Source organism: Schistocerca americana, chromosome 3 (genome assembly GCF_021461395.2).
Source record: "Schistocerca americana isolate TAMUIC-IGC-003095 chromosome 3, iqSchAmer2.1, whole genome shotgun sequence".
Taxonomy (NCBI): domain Eukaryota; kingdom Metazoa; phylum Arthropoda; class Insecta; order Orthoptera; family Acrididae; genus Schistocerca; species Schistocerca americana.
Genome location: NC_060121.1, coordinates 705,015,707 through 705,037,945, shown reverse-complemented (window position 1 = coordinate 705,037,945; position 22,239 = coordinate 705,015,707). Strand labels below are relative to the sequence as shown.

Below are 22,239 nucleotides of genomic sequence, written 5' to 3'. Positions count from 1 at the left end.
AACGTTAATACATAAAATGGCAGACAATAAATTAATAACAAATAAAAAACTTGTTAATTTGTTAACAAACTTATAATACGTTATTAATTTATCGTCCATCATTTTATGTTTTAACATTTACTACGTCACATGTTTTATAAGACGTGTATATATTTGTTTCCTTTCTACTGTTCTATATACTTTGGTAAAAAATTCTTTTATGTTATTATTGCATGTGTTGTAATTGCTTAAATGTTGTTCTTTGTTTTGGTTCAAATGGTTCAAATGGCTCTGAGCACTATGGGACTCAACTTCTGAGGTCATCAGTCCCCTAGAACTTAGAACTACTTAAACCTAACTAACCTAAGGACATCACACACATCCATGCCCGAGGCAGGATTCGAACCTGCGACCGTAGCGGGCGCGTGGTTCCAGGCTGTAGCGCCTAGAACCGCTCGGTCACTCCGGCCGGCTGTTCTTTGTTTTAATTTACATTTTGTTTAAAATGTAACTACCTCATATTCTCTCCCTAACTCGTCTAAGTTTTGTAATTTCAACAGATAACGTCCTGAATAAACTCTGTGTATTTTGTTATATTTGTTTATTTTTAAATCTGTCCATTGCACAATTCGCGATTTTGAAGTTTTATACCTCCATGGATCCTCCATGGGTTTCAAGTTCATGGAGTTAATTCTCGATATATTCATTGAGGTTACGTTCTTCGAGAGCCATCTGTGGTCTGTATGACTGCAAACACCATGTATGACGGCATTTGTTTTCGTTACCACTACGTTTTTCTATGTACGGTCAGTTTGGCAACTGCTTCCACATATATGAGAGCTGTTTTTCCGTACGTTATGTGTCCACTTTCGTGTGATTTGTTTTTTGTACGTCATTAAGTATTGATGGGAACTGCTGTCCATAGTGCACGTATTTTTCCTGAAGCATCTTTCTATATTGTAATCCTTTGTTCCTATCACAGCTATGTCTCACAACGATGTATCGGAACGAGTCAACAAATTAATTTGCGACCAGGATCTTCCAAAATTCATTGTGTGCGAAGAGACAGGAATTGAGGACTTGATATTGACTTTCAGGAAACTGAAATGGAAGTGGGATGGGCATACCAGCGAGAGGAAATGACGGAGTGAGAAGATTCTAGTATGGAGATCTCATGATGAAGAAGACAGAGGACGACACAGTGAGAGATGGATTGATGACGTGAAGAAACGAACGGGTCAAACTTGGGTGAGAATGCGGTAGTGTGTGGAGAAGTCTACAAGTCCTGTATGCAGCCGTTGATGACGATGATGAAGATGATGATTTAGCTAATTGTTTGTAGTACCATAAACCACGACAGAGAGAGAGGCGAGAGTGATTTATTTTGTTAACTGTGGCCGCAGGACTTTTGGAGACACAAATCAACTTAAACAAGACTCGACTTGTTGTTGGTAGCGGCCAAAGACACTGCTAGCTAGGGCATAACCACCTATGGTAAACTAACATACGCAAACAGCGACAAACGCCGGTAAGCCCCTGCATATCAGCAACACTGACTGGCAACTACCAGCTGCTATTAGAGCCAACCAACAGGCCACAGCAGGGACACCGACGAGCTCGCCCACAGACGCACGAACAATCTGCCAACACTCCCTCACACTGTGCCTCCGGTATATGACCTATCGGACACAAGACCGGTAACAAACCTAACTGTTACAGGTTGCAGGACGCTGAACGAGGACTCTGTACCAGCACCCAGCGCCAGCCGCCGAGCATCACAAACGCACAACGTCAAGGTATCGACATGCATGATACCCACTACTAACAAAGCCTATCCTTACACAACCTATCGCAGGCAGCAAGACAACCGCTACTGCTCTTGCCGCCCGACCTAACTTTCGCAGAGGTTTTTTTCCCTTGGCTCTTGCTTTGGCACTTTTTTTCCTCTGCCCTTCAAACCGCTACCCTTCGTCAGATTTCGACCAATCTATCTCCAGATGAGCGCGTATTAATGGTTAATCCTAACCAGACGTACGCAGACATCGCAGTACCCACATCTTGCGACACCTCACTTTAGTGAATACTAACCCTTATGCAGAGATGGCAGTAGACCTTTTGTGTTGGCCATCATGCCGGTGTGGGCGTGGAGGGGCTCCACCTCTTTTTTTTTTAAAAAAAATGTTGGTGTGAGACGTTGTGGTGCAGACTTCACTGCCTGTCTCCGGAGAGCAGGTTTAAACGCTGCGTGAGGTAACTGGACGAGTGCGAGCCAGGGTCGGGCGGCGCAGGGACTTACCGGCGAGCGAGATGACGATGGCGTGCATGGGCCCGCTCTCCTCGACCATGACGAGCGCGAAGGCGAGCACCGAGCAGGCGGCCATGACGACGCGGGCCCAGTCCACGTCCCGCACCTCGAACACCTGCAGCAGCGGCACCGCAGACCCGCGCAGGCCCCTGCAACCACACCGCCGCCACTTCCTCACGCTCATGTCCGGCTCTCTCCCGACAAAGTTTCACATCTTGATGAGCGTTCAACTCATGCAGTGGCTGCAAGCGGGGAGGGGAGGGGAGTGGAAATTACCCGTCAAATGCGAGGAGGACTCGCTCTCTGGGGGTTCGGTACAAACCTACACAATTTCAAATATTATCTTGAGACTGTTATCGGCAGCAGCTGTATGCATGACACACGCCTGGGCATTGAGTCAAACAGAGCCTGGATGGCGGGTACAGGTACAGCTGCCCATGCAGCTTCAACACGATACCACAGCATGTTACGTTTTTTTTTTTTCCAGGAATGCTTTGAAACGAGTGAAACCTTCAATTCATAACATAAAACAGATTCTAATCAACTTCGTTAGGGTGTAATATTAACTTAATTGACAGTCGTTATACACTACTGGCCATTAAAATTGCTACACCAAGAAGAAATGCAGATGATAAACGGGTATTCATTGGACAAATATATTATACTAGAACTCACATGTGATTACATTTTCACGCAATTTTGGTGCATAGATCCTGAGGAATAAGTACCCATAACAACCACCTCTGGCCGTAATAGCGGCCTTGATACGCCTGCGCATTGTGTCAAACAGAGTTTGAATGGCGTGTACACGTACAGCTGCCAATGCAGCTGCAACACGATACCACAGTTCATCAAGAGTAGTGAATGGCGTATTGTGACGAGCCAGTTGCTCGGCCACCATTGACCAGACGTTTTCAATTGGTGAGAGATCTGGAGAATGTGCTGGCTAGGGCAGCAGTCGAACATTTTCTGTAACCAGAAATGCCCGTACAGGACCTCGAACATGCGGTCGTGCATTATCCTTATGAAATGTAGGGTTTCGCAGGGATCGAATGAAGGGTAGAGCCACGGGTCGTAACACATCTGAAATGTAACGTCCACTGTTCAAAGGGCCGTCAATGCGAACAAGAGGTGACCGAGACGTGTAACCAATGGCACCCCATACCATCACGCCGGGTGATACGCCAGTATAGCGATGACGAATACACGCTTCCAAAGTGCGTTCACCGGGATGTCGCCAAACACGTATGCGACCGTCATGATGCTGTAAACAGAACCTTAATTCATCCTAAAAAATGACATTTTGCTATTCGTGCACCCAGGTTCATCACTGAGTACACCATCGCAGGCGCTCCTGTCTGTGATGCAGCGTCGAGGGCAAACGCAGCCATGGTCTCCGAGCTGATAGTCCATGCTACTGCAAACGTCGTCGAACTGTTCGTGCAGATGATTGTTGTCTTTCAAACGTCCCAATCTGTTGACTCAGGGAACGAGACGTGGCTGCACGATCCGTTACAGCCATGCAGATAGGATACCTGTCATCTCGACTGCTAGTGATACGAGGCCGTTGGGATCCAGCACGGGGTTCCGTATTACCCTCCTGAACCCACTGATGACATATAACAGTCATTGGATCTCGACCAACGTGAGCAGCAATGTCAGGATACGATAAACCGCAATCGCGATAGGCTGCAATCCGACATTTATCAAAGTCGAAAACTTGATGGTACGCATTTCTCCTCCTTACACGAGACATCACAACAACGTTTCACTAGGCAACGCCGGTCAGCTGCTGTTTGTGTATGAGAAATCAGTTGGAAACTTTCCTCGTGTAAGGACGTTGTGGGTGTCGCCACCGGCGCCAACCTTGTGTGAATGCTCTGGAAAGCTAATCATTTGCATATCACAGCATCTTCTTCCTGTCGGTTAAATTTCGCGTCTGTAGCACGTCATCTTCGTGGTGTAGCAATTTTTATGGCCAGTAGTAATATTCATGAGACTGATTGTTAAATCGCGTTTTATGTTTCTACGTGAATGACGTGTGATTTGCACTGGCCTACTTTTCGTACAAGATGATGGTCTTAGACCGAATCTGGTAGTAAACGGATTGTTCTAATGCAACCTTGTGTAACGAGTTTCCTGAGAAATGGTAATTTCACGTGGCTCAAGGGCCTGGCGCATATCTTTCTATTAGACGCCTCTTCAGCGAGTTGTGTGCCCCTAAAGAATTGCAGTTCTCCAACTGTGCAGAGGGGACCTACAGATAATGGTATCCGAACCGCTTATTATATCTGGCGACTCTTCACACCGTAGAGAGGCGAAAGCTCTATTAAAACGAAGAACGATATTCGATCCAGCGACCGCTCTGTTCCCGGGCATGCGGTTTCCTACTAGACAGCCAGGCTTGACACGTTTAGAGATAATTCATCTGTGGTTGTGTTGAGTGATTTGGCAAATATCAAAATATATGATCTACATATGGTGGTATCTTTTCAGTGCATTGGCTTAGAAACTTAAAATTTTTACACTGCCAAGGTACCGTGGATCTTACTATTTGACAAAAATTTCAACTTGATACCGTAGCTGGTTCTGAGGAAAGGGGTCTTAACTGTCGGACAGGCAGATGGACAAGAAACGACAAAACCCAAAAAATGGTTTAAATGGCTCTGAGCACTGTGGGACTTAACATCTGAGGTCATCAGTCCCCTAGAACTTAGAACTACTTAAACCTATCCAACCTAAGGACATCACATACATCCATCCCCGAGGCAGGATTCGAACCTGCGACCGTAGCAGTCGCGCGGTTCCGTAATCAACTGCCTAGAACCGCTCGGCCACTGCGGCCGCCGACAAAAACATATCTTGTATGTGGTATAATTACAAATTAACAATGTTCAGATCCTGTTCCTTTGTTTGTACTATGAAATCAAGCTTCTTACCCAATTTTATGTTTCTGGATCAAAGGGAAGTGGCGTATACGTTTTGATGAGTGAGTTTGCGAGTATTGAAATATGTGACATTGGCCCATATGACCGTATCTTTTGATTACACTGACTTAGAAACTTAAGTTAGAAAGTTCTCACAACGCCGAGGGCCCGTAGACCGCAGTATGGGACATAAATTCAAACTTGATACCTCTACCCATTCTTGAGAGAAATGGGCCTTAGCATTCAAACAGACGGACATTAAAGTAACCCTATAAGGGTTCGGTTTTAGCAATTGAGTATGGAAACCTAAAAACGGAGGAAAAAAAAAACGTTGGTATTATGAGCACAGCAACGTGTGAGACATCAAATCGAACAAAATAAAAAAAAAAAATTCTTGTAGGTTAAAAATGTGCTTCAGTTCAGGACTCAAACGTTGGACCTTCACCCTCAGTTAACAAGTGCTCTACGCACTTTTCTATTTCTTTGTTTTGTTTTATTAGTTGTTTATAGTCTTTTAGGGCCCCCATCTCCCTTTATAGCCCATCCTGTCTCTCTCTCCTAAGACCTTCTCGCGCTTAAGGCGTGATATGTAGTACTCCTCTTCAACGTAATACAACAATAACAGTTCCAAATCGCAACAAAAAGAAAAAGAACTTATTGCCAAAATACAAATATGATATCTCTTCTGAAACGAATAATACTCATTTTACGAAGCAAAAAAATTCAAGCAACATTTCTCCATTCTAACAAACAAAACTCCTCCTCTAGAAGCGAACAAGACTTCTCTTCTAAACCAAAAGTTGCTACTTTTCTAAAACTTACCGGCGTCCTCTTCTTTGTCTATTTCAGACGAATCTCCTCTTTCAGATCTGCGCTTCTTTTCTAACGTGAACAAGACTTCTCTTGTAACACAAACAAGGCTCCTCTTTTAGAACAACCAAGACTTCTCCTTTACCGACTTAGTTATCCAGGCAAGAGCCACGGCCGGCCCCCATAATTTTACTTCCGGCGGTACCTGTCTCCTATCTTCCAAATTCTCCTCAGAAGATCTCCAGCATAACTTGCAGGACTAGCACTTCTGGAAGAAAGGGTACTTCGGAGCCACAACGTAGGGGAATGTTTCTAGGATGAATTTGCTCTCTGCAGTGGAGTGTGCGCGGATTTGAAACTTCTAAGCAGAGTGAAATTGTGTGCCGGACTTGGACTCGAACCTTGCACGTCAGTGGAGCACTTGTTTTTGAAAGGCAAAGGGTTGACATACTTTTCTTTCCACATAAATACAGTATTTAATTTTCTTAGGAAGCTTGAAAACTATGTGTTTCAGCGACACATACGTAAGGACGTAGCTTAGTCTAAGCCTCCTCTAAAGTCGCCTCACTGTCATTTACAAATTATTTTTGTCCCATATTTACGATAACATTTGTAAGTATGTAGTCCCACAACTACAGTACATCCTGTACATTCGGGACACCATAACTCACCGTTTCCCAACGGCAGCGTATGTTGTTGTTGTGGTCTTCAGTCATGAGACTGGTTTGATGCAGCTCTCCATGCTAATCTATCCTGTGCAAGCTCCTTCATCTCCCAGTACCTACTGCAACCTACATCCTTCTGAATCTGTTTAGTGTATTCATCTCTTGGGCTCCCTCTACGATTTTTACCCTCCACGCTGCCCTCCAATGCTAAATTTGTGATCCCTTGATGCCTCAGGACATGTCCTACCAACCGATCCCTTCTTCTAGTTAAGTTGTGCGACAAACTTCTCTTCTCCCCAATCCTATTCAACACCTCCTCATTAGTTATGTGATCTACCCACCTAACCTTCAACATTCTTCTGTAGCACCACATTTCTAAAGCTTCTATTCTCTTCTTGTCCAAACTATTTATTGCCCACGTTTCACTTCCATACATGGCTACACTCCATACAAATACTTTCAGAAACGACTTCCTGACACTTAAATCTATACTCGATGTTAACAAATTTCTCTTCTTCAGAAACGCTTTCCTTGTCATTGCCAGTCTACATTTTATATCCTCTCTACTTCGACCATCATCAGTTATTTTGCTCCCCAAATAGCAATACTCCTTTACTACTTTAAGCGTCTCATTTCCTAATCTAATTCCCGCAGCATCACCCGACTTAATTTGACTACATTCCATTATCCTCGTTTTACTTTTGTTGATGTTGATCTTATATCCTCCTTTCAAGACACTGTCCATTCCGTTCAACTGCCCTTCCAAGTCCTTTGCTGTCTCTGACATAATTACAATGTCATCGGCGAACCTCAAAGTTTTTATTTCTTCTCCCTGGATTTTAATACCTACACCAACTTTTTCTTTTGTTTCCTTTACTGCTTGCTCAATATATAGATTGAATAACATCGGAGAGGGGCTACAACCCTGTCTCACTCCCTTCCCATCCACTGCTTCCCTTTCATGTCCCTCGACTCTTATAACTGCCATCTGGTTTCTGTACAAATTGTAAATAGCCTTTCGCTCCCTGTATTTTACCCCTGCCACCTTTAGAATTTGAAAGAGAGTATTCCAGTCAACATTGTCAAAAGCTTTCTCTAAGTCTACAAATGCTAGAAACAAAGGTTTGCCTTTCCTTAATCTTTCTTCTAAGATAAGTCGTAAAGTCAGTTTGCCTCACGTGTTCCAACATTTCTGCGGAATCCAAACTGATCTTCCCCGAGGTCGGCTTCTACCAGTTTTTCCATTCGTCTGTAAATAATTCGCGTTAGTGTTTTGCAGCTGTGGCTTATTAAACTGATAGTTCGGTAATTTTCACATCTGTCAACACCTGCTTTCTTTGGGATTGGAATTACTATATTCTTCTTGAAGTCTGAGGGTATTTCGCCTATCTCATACATCTTGCTCACCAGATGGTAGAGTTTTGTCAGAACTGGCTCTCCCAAGGCCGTCAGTAGTTCCAATTGAATGTTGTCTACTCCCGGGGCCTTGTTTCGACTCAGGTCTTTCAGTGCTCTGTCAAACTCTTCACGCAGTATCGTATCTCCCAATTCATCTTTATCTACATCCTCTTCCATTTCCATAATATTGTCCTCAAGTACATCGCCCTTGTATAGACCCTCTATATACTCCTTTCACCTTTCCGCTTTCCCCTCTTTGCTTAGAACTGGGTTTCCATCTGAGCTCTTGATATTCATACAAGTGGCACTCTTACCTCCAAAGGTCTCTTTAATTTTCCTGTAGGCTATATCTATCTTACCCCTAGTGAGATAAGCCTCTACATCCTTACATTTGTCCTCTAGCCATGCCTGCTTAGCCATTTTGCACTTCCTCTCGATCTCGTTTTTGAGACGTTTGTATTCATTTTTGCCTGCTTCATTTACTGCATTTTTATATTTTCTCCTTTCATCAATTAAATTCAATATCTCTTCTGTTACCCAAGGATTTCTACTAGCCCTCGTCTGTTTACCTACTTGATCCTCTCCTGCCTTCACTACTTCATCCCTCAAAGCTACCCATTCTTCTTCTACTGTATTTATTTCCCCCATTCCTGTCAATTGTTCCCTTATGCTGTCCCTGAAACTCTGTACAACCTCTAGTTTAGGCAGTTTATCCAGGTCCCATCTCCTCAAATTCCCACATTTTTGCAGTTTCTTCAGTTTTAATCTACAGTTCATAACCAATAGATTGTGGTCAGAGTCCACATCAGCCCCTGGAAATGTCCTACAATTTAAAACCTGGTTCCTAAATCACTGTCTTACCATTATATAATCTATCTGATACCTTCTAGTATCTCCAGACTTCTTCCATGTATACAACCTTCTTTTATGATTCTTGAACCAAGTGTTAGCTATGATTAAGTTATGCTCTGTGCAAAATTCTATCAGACGGCTTCCTCTTTCATTCTTTACCCCCAAGCCAAATTCACCTACTATGTTTCCTTCTCTCCTTTTTCCTACTGTCGAATTCCAGTCACCCATGACTATTAAATTTTCGTCTCCCTTCACTACCTGGATAATTTCTTTTATCTCATCATACATGTCTTCAATTTCTTCGTCATCTGCAGAGCTAGTTGGCATATAAACTTGTGCTACTGTAGTAGGCATGGGCTTCGTGTCTATCTTGGCCACTATAATGCGTTCACTATGCTATTTGTAGTAGCTTACCCGCACTCCAATTTTTTTATTAATTATTAAACCTACTCCTGCATTACCCCTATTTGATTTTGTATTTATAACCCTGTATTCACCTGACCAGAAGTCTTGTCCTCCTGCCACCGAACTTCACTAATTCCCACTATATCTAACTTTAACCTATCCATTTCCCTTTTTAAATTTTCTAACCTACCTGCCCGATTAAGGGATCTCACATTCCACGCTCCGATCCGTAGAACGCCAGTTTTCTTTCTCCTGATAACGACGTCCTCTTGAGAAGTCCCCGCCCGGAGATCCGAATGGGGGACTATTTTACCTCCGTAATATTTTACCCAAGAGGACGCCATCATCATTTAACCATACAGTAAAGCTGCAGTGTATATGACACACAATTACCAGCAACCACTAGAGTCTATAAAAGTGCTCGTACGACGAGGGTAGGAAGACTAAGGTTTTACACTTTGTTACAGACGAGGCTCGTACCGACGAAACACAGGCCATTTTCAAGGCCATTAGCCTCAGATGAGTGAAATACAACATGGAAAATCTAATTATGAATCATGTGACAGGAAGTCTGCTTGCCTCAAATGTGAGTACAATGCCTTAACCACAGCACCGTATTGTATGGTTAAAATAGTCTTTTAAACTGTAACAGCTTCATCTACATTTACGTCCGCAGTGCATCCTTTGGTGCCTGCAGCTACTAGTCATTTCCTTTCCTGTTCCACTCGCAAATAGAGTGATGGAAAAATAACTGTCTGCACACCTACATACCAGTCCTGGTTTCTCTGCCTTACCTCCCTGGTCCTTATGGGAAAATTATGTTGGCGGCAGTAGTATCGTTCTGCGATTAGCTTCAAAAGCCGGTACTCTACATTTTCTCAATAGCGTTTTGAGAAAAGAACGTCTTTCCTCAGGGATTTCCATTTGAGTCCAGGGAGAATTCCAATAATACTCGGGCGTCGATCAAACCTACCGGTTACAAATGAAGCAGCCCGCATTCGAATCTTTTAATCCGACCTAAAGGGGATCCCAAACTCTAGAGCAGTGTGTAAGAATGGGTCACACTATTGTTGTACAGCTTATTGTATTTCAAATAATAAAACACAATTTATTTCATCTACCCTCCAAAGCATCACTCAAGCCCCCAATTACTTGTCATTACTTGCCATACTGTTCATCTCCATCATCTTTTGGGGAGGATTGTTGATCGTGTGGGAGGCGGGGTGGTTTGCTCGCGGCGTCCGTGGAATTTTCGATTAAGCCCGGGCCGTTCGAAGTGACGAGCACCTCCGGGACCTCAGCTTGCATTTTCTGAGCTAGAGTCAGGCATACCCAGGCTTCTTTGGTGGGGATTTGGAAGCGCCGCCAGTCTTCTGTAACTGAAAGATCTGGGTATGGTTCAGCGATCACCATGCAGGGCGACAGTGGAACGTTGTGTGTTATCGAGAACGGTGATCTTGGCTTAACCACCCGAATATCGAGGAGGTAAAAACCTCTATGACAAACTCGTCAATCTGAAAGTGAGCAGCGCGCCGATGAGATGCACGGCAGTTGAGGCAGAGCAGCCGCTACCGGAAAACCTCTGGGGAACTTGCTATCCCTCAGACTTACACAGGCAAGTGAGGCTCTGCCTGGGTGGACAGTTACTTCCCCAACTGGGAACTCCAGGAAGCCTAAGTTATTATTCTCCACTTCCAACGTTTCGGTGGAGTTTGGGATGGGGGGAGGGGAGGGAGGTGCTGTTGGGAACTGTTAACACCCAAACAATATGGAAGTCACCTGAGATGTCTGTGAATCTCAGTGCATCCAGTAACATAAACAGGCCACATCCTGTGGTAGGTAATGTATTTGTTGTAGTTAGACGTTTGAAGGGGGAAGGGTGAGATGGACAGAGAGAAGGGGGACAAGGAGAGGGACAGACAGGCAGGGGGAGGGGTTGATGAACAGACAGAGAAGAGGGAGGAGAAGATGGACAGCAAGAGGAAGGAGGAGGGGATGGACAGAGAGATGGATGAGATGCTCAGAGAGGACGGAGGAGGGGCAATTCTACAGCCATAAAACTCTAAAGGCTCTTGCAGGGCAGCTTAAATCTATGAGGAGACTTCGCAATGGTACACTCTTGATGGATAGTCTGAAATGTACCCACGTACCCACATTGTTAAATGTCCAACAACTTGGAGAATATTTTATCAACAGTGATCTGGACACTAAGCTAAGTGGTTGTATCGTTGTAACGTGCTGCCAGATTATAGATATGGATAGCAAAGAAGTACGAAATAATATGTCACTGAAGTTCAGAATTCCGTAAAGAGGGTTGGTGGTGAGTTCCAGAAGTCAGCATCTTTTCTCCTGACATTCAGTTTATCTAATCTGTTGAGCATAATGCAGCGGGTTTTGTACGCCTTAAAGATAGGCCCTATGAACCAAATCCGATGCAGTGCTTCAAGTGTCAATGCTTCGGTCACACCACCGTCGGTTGCAACGGTCAGACTACGAGAGGAAGATGCAGCTGCACTGCCCCTGGACCAGGTCTTCAATGTACTGCCTCATCTGTGTGTGTAACTGCACCCAAATCCATCCAGTTTGGAGCAAGGAATGTTCTATCTTCGCAGAAGAGAAGAAAGTACAGGAGATTAAAGTCTCCCAACGTATCTCTTACTCCGACGTGAAGAAGGGGTTGAGGGCCACACAGCCGCCCTCTCTCGTAAAGTCGTTTGCCTCGACATTGGAGCAGTCTATACAAAACACTAGTGTTGGCACCTAAATTTCGACAGGTGAGTGGAGCACCTCCACAAGCACCTGTAAATGTATCTGCAAACTGCGCCGATGGTCACACAACCAAGCTTTCTCACCACTGAAATTATGGTGGCTGCAGAACATAATGTCAGAAATGATATCAGATTCTCCGGGAGACAAGCAGAGAATCAAAAACATGTTTCTGTTAAAACAGCCTTACCGCCATCCCCAAAATCCGGATCGTCAGCCACCGCCTTGTCTGGATCTTATATTCCAGGCAGTTCCTTAGTTGGTTTAGTGTAAATTTAGTATACATCGCTCCACCTTTGATAACCTGTTCCTCCTGGAAGCGGTTACACAACGGGCTTTCCTCTTTCCTGCGCCAGCATCACCACCTGGGTATATTTTTTATCGTTGAGAAGACCTACGATACACAGGCGCATTATCCTATGGCAGCTCCACGAATGGGGTCTTACAGGATGTGTTTTATTCTTCATGTGGACCGACCTCACACCTGAAAAGACAAGCCCCACGAATGGGGTCTTCGAGGATGCCTATTATTTTTATGCGGGCCGACCTCACACCACTCTCTTTTAGATATCGAGTCGGTGACATCTTGTCTGATCGCTTTGAGCAGGAGAAAGGTGACCCTCAAGGTACTGTCTTAAGTATGACTTTTTGCCATATCTTTTAATAGACTCATGTCAACGAGTGTTTTTTGTTTGTTGCTGACCGCTCTGCCTTATGTTCCCCCTCGTGTCTTGCAACTAACTCTTCGACAGCTGAATGATTGCGTGGAGAAAAGTAGTTTTAAATTCTCAACTGAGATGCCTGCACCCGATCTTTTTAACTATTCCCTTTCTGTTTTAAACATTTCTTAACTGAGGAAAAAGGAAATTGTTCTTAATTTTAAAACACTGTGATCTATCTGGAAATCGCATTAATTCTTAACTCTCATGATAGACATACCTCAGTTATCTGAAAAGACGGTTCTGGAATTGACTCAATATTTTTAAAATGTCTTAGTCATAGTTCATGGGGAGCAAACCGAACGTGTTTGCCACAGTTTTACAGAGCATTCGAGCGCTCTTGGCTTATGACTGTGTGGTCTATCTGCAAGCCCCTGTCATTTAAATGTGTTGGACTTGATGCACCATGAAGTCTAGCCTCTGGGGCCTTTAGAACCAGCCTCGTATCGAGACTCTGCACTGAGGCTGGTACACTGCCGCTTCCCGTCAGGCGATAACTTCTCGTAATGAGACGGGTTAATAAATCAATATTTACGCTATATCCACCTGCATTCCCTGGTGCTGACTGGGCCCTACTGGAAAGGTTCTTTCATAACTGACAACGAGCGACGAGGCCCTATGGGATTCGCGCGGAGTATTACACTTAAAAGGTGTGTGTGTCTCGTTTTAAAGTTTAACATCAAGGTTGGATCAGACCTCCTCCTTGGCTCCTACAGAGATACATAATGACACTGAAGAGCCAAAGGAACTGGTACACCCGCCTAATATCGGGCAGGGTTCACGCGAGCGCGCGGAAGTGTCGCAACACGACGTGGCATGGACTCGACTAATGTCTGAAATAGAGCTGGAGGGAATTGACACCATGAATCCTGCAGGACTGTCCTTAAATCCGTAAGAGTACGATGGGGTGGAGAACTGTCTAGAACAGCACGTCGCAAGGCATCCCAGATATGCTCAATAATGTTCATGTCTGGGCATTTTGGTCGCGAGCGGAAGTGTTTAAACTCAGAAGAGTACCTGAAGCCACCCTGTAGCAATTCTGGATGTGTGGGGTGTCGCATTGTCCTGTCGGAATTACCAAAGTCCGTCGGAATGCACAATTGATATGAATGGATACAAGTAATCAGACAGGATGCTTACGTACGTGTCGCCTGTCGGAGTCGTATCCAGACGTATCAGGGGTCCATATCACTCCAACTACACGCGCCCCACACCATTACAGAGCATCCACCATCTTCAACAGTCCCCTACTGATGTGCAGCGTCCATGGATTCATGAGGTTGTCTGCATACCCGTACACGTCCATCCGCCCGATACAATTTGAAACGATACTCGTCCGACCAAGCAACATGTTTCCAGTCACCAACAGTTCAATGTCGGTGTTGACGGGCACAGGCGAGGCATGTAGCTTTGTGTCGTGCAGTCATCAATGAGTGGGTCTTAGTCTCCGAAAGCCCATATCGATGATGTTTCGTTGAATGATTCGCACATTGACACTTTCCATGGTCCAGTACTGAAAGCTGCAGCAATTTCTGGAAGGCTTGCACTTCTGTCGTGTTGAACGCGGTCTTCGAGGGTGTCTATTATTTTTATGCGTCGTTGGTCCCGTTCTTGCAGTATCCTTTTCTGGTCGCAGCGATGTCGCAGCTTTACCGCAGTTTTACCAGTACAATCGTAAAATGGTCATGCGGGAAAATCCCCACTTCATCGCTACCTCGGAGATGCTGTGCCCCATTGCTCGTTCACCGACTATAACACCACGTTCAAACTCACTTAAATCTTGATAACCTACAGTTGTAGCAGTAGCAACCGATCTTACAACTGCGCTAGACACTTGTCTTATACAGGGGCGTTGCCGACCGCAGCAGCGTATTCTGCCTGTTTACGAACGTTTGCACTCCAGATTTTCGTTTCATTCTCTGCTTTTCAACATCTGAGTTACGCATCACAGTTTCAAACAATTGTTCACTGATCATACTAAACAAGGGAATTCCATTGGTTGTTCAGTAGTGTTCCCTGACAGTGTATTCAGGACTCACCTTCCCCTTGGATATATTGCAGAACTCTATGCAATATTGAACGCATTGGAGCAGATGACGTGTCTTCAGGCAAACAGTTTCTCATCTGTTCCAGTTACCATAGTACCCTACAATCGTTGCAGCACATATACCCAGCAAATAATACGATCTAGTTAAATATGAACAATTGTACGTCCCACAGCAGGTTCATTCTGCTGGGTACTAGGAACCTGGGAATTTGGGATATAATAAAGCAGACAAAGCCGCCGAGGAGGACTGTAGGGGAACATAATGTTGCATGCTGTGACGTTCCCCTGCAGGCTCTCATTTCGCAGATGAGTCGGAGATCCATTCAACTGTGGGAGGCGGATTGGACGGCAGTGATGGACAAAAAGCTGCAGTTGGTGAAGCCAACGGCCTGGTTGTGCCGTTCCTCATGCCAGTCACCCTGACAGGAAGTAGTGGCTCTGATCTGCGTCCAAATTGGGCACTGTCCCCTAACGCACGGCTTTTTACTACGGCGGGAGTACGTCACAGTTTGTGACGCCTGTGGTCCGCAAATCGCCGTATGCCACATTTCAAGTGAGTGCAAATTATGTCGTAGTCAGTAGGCAGAAGCAAATTTTGATGGGGATCTGCCCTCTGTTGTAACTGATGACGAGGCGAGTATGGCCAAGCTTTCAAAGTTTTGTGACGTATCTGAGCTCTGGCCTAAGGTTACAGGCTGGAGAATTTCGTGTGCTGTAGAGTGGCTAGATCGGTCCTTTTATTCCAGTGACCAGCCAGCCGCAGCTATCAGCCGTACAAATGAAATGACAGTTTCAGAGACTTTACTGGTCTCATACAGATATGATTTTATACATATAGGCTGAAGTGGCGAGTGAAAATTGTATCAAGGCCGGAAATCAAACCTGGGTCTCCTGTTTATTAGGCAGGTGCGTTAGCCTCTAACCACCTTTGCACAGCAATTCACATAACTGCACGGATTACACTGGTACACCTCCACCCTCGGTCCAAATCCTCACTGCCGCCTCAGTCTATTTTAAATTCCCCATTGCACATGAACAGAATTTCGGAGGCTCTACATGTCTGTTATATGCACCTGTCTAGTTAGTGGGAGACCTGGGTTCGATTCCCGGGCTTGGTACAAGTCAGTCTATATATATAAAATAATACCTGCTGTGTTATTTTATTTCTTTCCATGGATTTTTCCGTTTTTCCAGATCCGGCAACGTGATTCTTATTATTTTGTGTATGTGTGTTTTTTAAGGCGTTCTTCAAGGTTTTATTTGAAGTTGATGTTTCAAAAATTTTGTGACTTTTATCCACACTCGTCTCATAAAATTTTTAATACTGGGGCTAAATACTTTGCTGTGCCCACGCTACCGTATCATCATCGCTTTCATCTTCTACTAATGCATTCTAATTCTGTGTACATGAATATTAAGTTTCTGGTCGTCTAGGTATATAATCCCTGGTCATTTGATAATGATACATCTACTCCCCTGATGGACTGTTATAAAAGGCGTACATGAATGGCAGTATTCGCCAGTAGTTTGAGGTCATGTGGACACGAGCAAAAAATGTACATTGCGGTACCTCCATTATCAGTGTCAAATTTACCGTATTATCCTAATATTTACATGGGTGTCAGCCTTGTAGACTTACTCAGCATGTCAACAGATGGAGCTGAATTACGTAGTGATCAAAACTAAGTGAGTGTGCAGCATGTTACAATTTGTAAACACATATACAACACTGCACAGACACGGACGGACGTGGAAGAATCGGTAATAGGGTGAACAGACAATTAGCAGTGGAGGAAGCCAGTCGTGGAGTAACTCTTCCGCAGGAGAGTCATTCTAAGTGACATATACCAGGGGAACTTGGTATAAGTCAATATGCATTATTTAAGTTGTGGAAACGATACAGCGAAAAGCATACTGTTGCTGGACAGCAAGGTTCGGATCGTAGAAGGAAAACAACAGCTGTTAAGGATCGTTGTCTTCGAATTCTTGTATCGAGGAACTCCATAAAAACAGTACTATCGAGGAACATGATAAGAACAGCACTGAACAACGAGTAGACTTTCGCTATGCTGCTGGACAACTGTTAAGTGTTCGAACAATTCGAAATAGACTAGACGAGAATCTGTTGATGTACAGATGACAGAATAAAGAGCCTCCTTTAACCAGATTATGTAAACAAAGGAGACTGCGGTTTGCCGAGGATCACAGGTACTAGAAGTCAAGACACTGGACGGAAGCGCTGCCCTGCGTAATGTGAAAGCTAAAGTGTCCCCGTCAGTTCATTTCGCAGGAGGCACTATAATGCTGGGGAGAGGAATTAGAATGGAAACTAGAACAGAACTGGTTGTGATCTAACAGTGGAGAGGTACATCTAAGAAATGCTTGATCATCATATACGACTTGTTGCCAAAGATCTTGGCGAAGAATTTTTTCTGGTACACGATAACGCTCGTGTCCATGATGCAGCCCCAGCGCAAAATTTTCACACGCTATCAGTGTTGTACGGTGGCCGGCATGTAGTCTCGACCTAAACCCCACAGAACACGTATGGAATTATCGGAAAAGAAGAGTCAGGACTCGTGAAAATCCTCCAGAAACGCGACAGCAGTTGCAGGTTGCCTAACTAGAGGAGTGGCACGAAATACCACATGATTTCATTCTAAAGATGATTGGAGGTACATTGAGACCCTGTGCTGCCGTTACTGAAGCGTGAAGGGGGCAACACAGACTACTGATGTGCGTCAAGTGCGCGGAATATTTTTTGATGTGCAGCATGATCTACTTCATTTTGTGCTTCTTTAAAGGTTTTTATACATCACAGGAAGGAAAGCACATGCCTTCTATAGGTGGATCACTTTCCAGGTTAGAAGATGTGGACAGTTTTATAAAGTAGGTTTGTTTTCGTAAAAAGCTAATGTTTCGAAAACTACACGCATTTAAAATCATACATTATTTTTTGAGAAGTGAATATCAATTTGTGTAAACCTACAGTTGTAGATGAACATTTTGCTAAGTGTTCCAGAATAACTCTTATGAAATGGAATTTACTTCTTCCAAGAAAAACCTTGGAAAAACTGAATGTGTCTGAAACAGAACTATATTCAAAATTCGTTTTTTAAATCTAGAAACTATTTCATTAGTCAGTTGAAAAATTTTCCAGTGTCCTCTAATATAGCGGAGTAGTCCATATAAGAAATTGAAGGTGATTCTAAAAGTTGCCCAGGCTCGCACAGAAGTCCATAATGAAGCTTTCACACTGCAGTACACTGTATGCTAAAATACATCTTAAATGTGTGTTCTAGTTTCGATATCAGAATAAGTTTCACTGTAGAGCAAGAGATTCATTCCAAATACTCTCCCGATTGCAGAATAGTCCTAATGGCCTTATTTTTGGATAGTTGTCTCTATGTTGAAAACACGATAAGTTTCGGCACGTATGAAGAAGCATTAGAGCAATCGATCAAGTTCAGCTGAAGAACATGGCATTTAGTATAAGACAACTTTCGGATTAGGCTAGTATCAACTCATTCTAGAATACAGCGCACGGAAGAGAAAATATTTTTTCAGTCGAATAATTGGTTTCAAAAGAATCAAACACTCAGTTTTCAAGAAAAGATCCTACTGCGAAATTGAATATATTCAACAGTACATTTTCATCAATATTTGAAAGTAGGTTTCTCAAAACCTTGTCCAAAAATTTTATTAAAAAGAACAAGTAAGTCTTGGGTAATTGAAGAGATTAAAATACATGTAAGAAGAGAAACCGAACTTATGTAAAGGCCAGAGTAAGTCAAGATCCGAAATTATTTGCAGTCTGCAAAAAATACTGTAATATTTTAAAGAATGTCATTAAAATGTTCGGAAAATGCTCATCATGACAGAAATGAGTAATACTGATAGCAAGATAAAAACAATAGGGACTAAATAACATTGCAATGATTGATAATTTAAAGGTGCGATTACCTTCTACATGCAGTAACAGACGATTAAGTGGTTTCGTTGAACAAGCAATAGAATATGTCAGAAACGTCATTCCACCAAACATAACGCAACTGTAAGTAGCACTAACATCCTGTACTGAAAATAACAGAATTAAAAATTCTAAAATAAATAAATTAAAGCCTCTTATGGTGCTGATCGAAACTCAAACAGAAAATTTGTTATAACGTATCAACTAATGTACTTAGTGATTTATGTAATACAAAGCATCACTGGTACAGGAAATTGTTCCAGTCAGATTAAAGCAAGCTATTGTTAAATCTGTTTATAAGAAACGAGACAAGAAAAACTTAGATAATTATCGACCAGTTTCGTTACTGTCGTATTTTCCCAAGATATTCTAAAGTGTAATATATGAAGAGTAGTCTCACATTTGTAGAAACAATTTAATTGGCATATCAAAGTTTGGATTCCAGAAGCATAGCCCATCTAATAACACTAATGATGCATTCTCTAACCAAATATTACAAGACTTAAATAACAAAACATCACCAGTTGGTACTTTTTGTATTTTTTCAAGGCATTTGCTTGGGTGGATTATATTATTCTCTTAGAGCAACTTAAGTTTTAAGAAATTTATGGCTTCACATACAAGTCATCTGAATCGAACTTCTCAAATAAAATGTAAAAAGTTGTGTTGAATAATTCAAACAATATGTGATGTAGAGAAAATTTTAGTGACTGGGGAGGAATCACGAATCGAATCTTACAATGTTTAATTCTGGTTTTAATCCCATTCCTTATATACACTACGTGATCAAAAGTATCCGGACACCTGGCTGAAAATGATTTACAATTTCGTGGCGCAATACATCGGCAGTGCTGGAATTCAATATGGTGTTGGCCCACCCTTAGCCTTGATGACAGCTTCCACTCTCCCAAGCATACGTTGAATCAAGTGCAGGAAGGTTTCTTGGGGAATGGCAGCCCATTCTTCACGGAGTGCTTCACTTAGGAGAGGTAGTGATGCCAGTCAGTGAGGACTGGCATGAAGTTGGTGTTCCAAAACATTCTAGAGGTGTTCTGTAGGACTCAGGTCAGGACTCTGTGCAGGGATGTTATCGTCCTTTAACCACTCCGCCATATGCCTTGCATTATGAACAAGTGCTCGAGCATCTTGAAGGATGCAATCGCTATCTCCGAATTTCTCTTCAACAGTGGGAAGCAAGATGGTGATTAAAACATCAATGTAGGCCTATGCTGTGAGAGTGCCACGCAAAACAACAAAGGGTGCAAGCCCCCTCCATGAAAAACACAACCACACCATAACACCACCGCCTCCGAATTTTACTGTTGGCGCTACACACGCTGGCAGATGACGTTCATCGGGCAATCGCCATACCCACACCCTGCCATCGGATCACCACATTGTGTACCGTGATTCGTCACTCCACACAACGTATTTCCACTGTTCATCCGTGCAATATTTACGCTCCTTACACTAAGTGAGGCATCGTTTGGCGTTTACCAGCGTGATGTGTGGCTTATGAGCAGTCGCTCGACCATGAAATCCAAGTTTTCTCACCTCCCGCCTTACTGCCATAGTACTTTCAGTGGATCCTGATGCAGTTTGGAATTCCTGTGTGATGGTCTGGATAGATGTCTGCCTATTACGCATTGCGACTCTCTTTAACTGGCGGCTGTCTCTCTCAGTCAACAGGCTGGGTCGGCCTGTACGCTTTTGTGCTGTACGTGTCCCTTCACGTTTCCACTTTACTATCAGTTTGGAAACAGTGGACCTAGGGATGTTTAGGAGTGTGGAAATCTTGCGTATAGACGTATGATACAAGTGACACCCAATCACCTGACCACGTTCAAAGTCCGTGAGTTCCGGGGAGAGCCCCATTCTGCTCTCTCACGATGTCTAATGACCACTGAGGTCGCTGATATGGAGTACCTGGCAGTAGGTGGCAGCACAATGCACCTAATATGAAAAACGTATGTTTTTGGGGGTGTCCGATACTTTTGATCACATAGTGTATGTGAATAAACTTCTACTTAACATTGATCAAACGGAATTGGTACTTTTTTGCATATGATCAAACGGAATTGGTACTTTTTTGCATATGATGCTAGCTTTCTAATGTCAAAATGTTAAAATGTGTGTGAAATCTTATGGGAGTTAACTGCTAAGGTCATCAGTCCCTAAGCTTACACACTACTTAACCTAAATTCTCCTGAGAACAAACACACACACCCATACCCGAGGGAGGACTTGAACCTCCGCCGGGACCAGCCACACAATCCACGTCTGCAGCGCCTCAGACCGAGCTTTTTAATAGATTCCATTGTAGATAAAGCGATAGGAGAGGTTGTTAATGAGTATTTCTAAGAATTATGAAGTGGTTCTCTGTAAATTTACTCTCTCTGAATTTTGAGAAAACACACTATGTTCAGTTCTGTGCAACAAGTAGTCATATTGGTAATTGATATAGCACATGAACAAAAGTCAGCAGACTGAGTGGAATGCTCCAGATTTTCTGGTGTAGCTATGTATCGATGAAATACTGAACTGGAAGAAGCATATTACTGAGCAGCTCAAACAACTGAATTCAGATACTTTTGTTCTTCGTACCATTTCTTGTCTTAGAAACAATGGAATCAATATCCCGCCATGTTTTGCTTATTTCCACTCAATAATGTCTTATGGAACAATTTTGTGGGCTGATTCATCATTCATAATGACAGTATTGCTGGTACAAAAGCGATCAGTAAGAATAATACATGGTGTTCATTCGTTTTCGTCATGTAGGTGCCTCTTCAAAGAGTTGGGGATTTTAAATGTACCATCACGAAATATATATTCTCTGATGAAATTCGTCATAAATAATTCATCACAACTTGAGAAGAATAGTGATGTCATTACCTACAACACCAGAGGAAAATATGACCTTTATTATACATTACCAAAGTTGTCTAATAAAGCTGTCATGGCCTCGGAAAGGAGTTCAACATGCAGTAACAAAAATTTGTGGCCATTTGTCCAGTATCATAAAATGTTTTAAAGACAGCAAAACAAGTTTTAAATCTAACCTAAAATCATTTTTCCTGGCATAACTATATCTATTCCGTGAATGAATTTTTAATTAAAAATTGTCATAAGATTGGGCAGGTATTCAGCAAGGAATGTGGTTGACAGTTTTTGGCTCCCTTGTCCAAGGATTTATGGGGAGAGGGATTACGTCACGCAAAATCCGACCAACACACGAATCACGCGTCGTAGTATTTAAGAAAAAAAAGGGCTGTGTATTGGAGAAAGAAAAATCTGATTGAGTGTATGGTTTTCAGCTACACAAGAACCCAACAAGCCGATGTAACTTTATTTTTTCATATCACAAACACACTACAAGCTAGCACGCTTGTATAC

At 43.1% G+C, this 22,239-nt stretch overlaps 1 protein-coding gene across 1 annotated transcript in view; it reads right to left on the bottom strand.

Annotated features, from left to right (window-relative positions):
* The window catches only part of LOC124606327, a 273,720-nt gene that overhangs the window by 124,678 nt on the left and 126,803 nt on the right, over positions 1-22,239 (bottom strand). Inside the window, exon 3 of the mRNA XM_047138309.1 lies at positions 2,276-2,433. Coding sequence (XP_046994265.1) covers positions 2,276-2,433 — 158 coding nt within the window. The remainder of the gene's footprint in view (positions 1-2,275; positions 2,434-22,239) is intronic.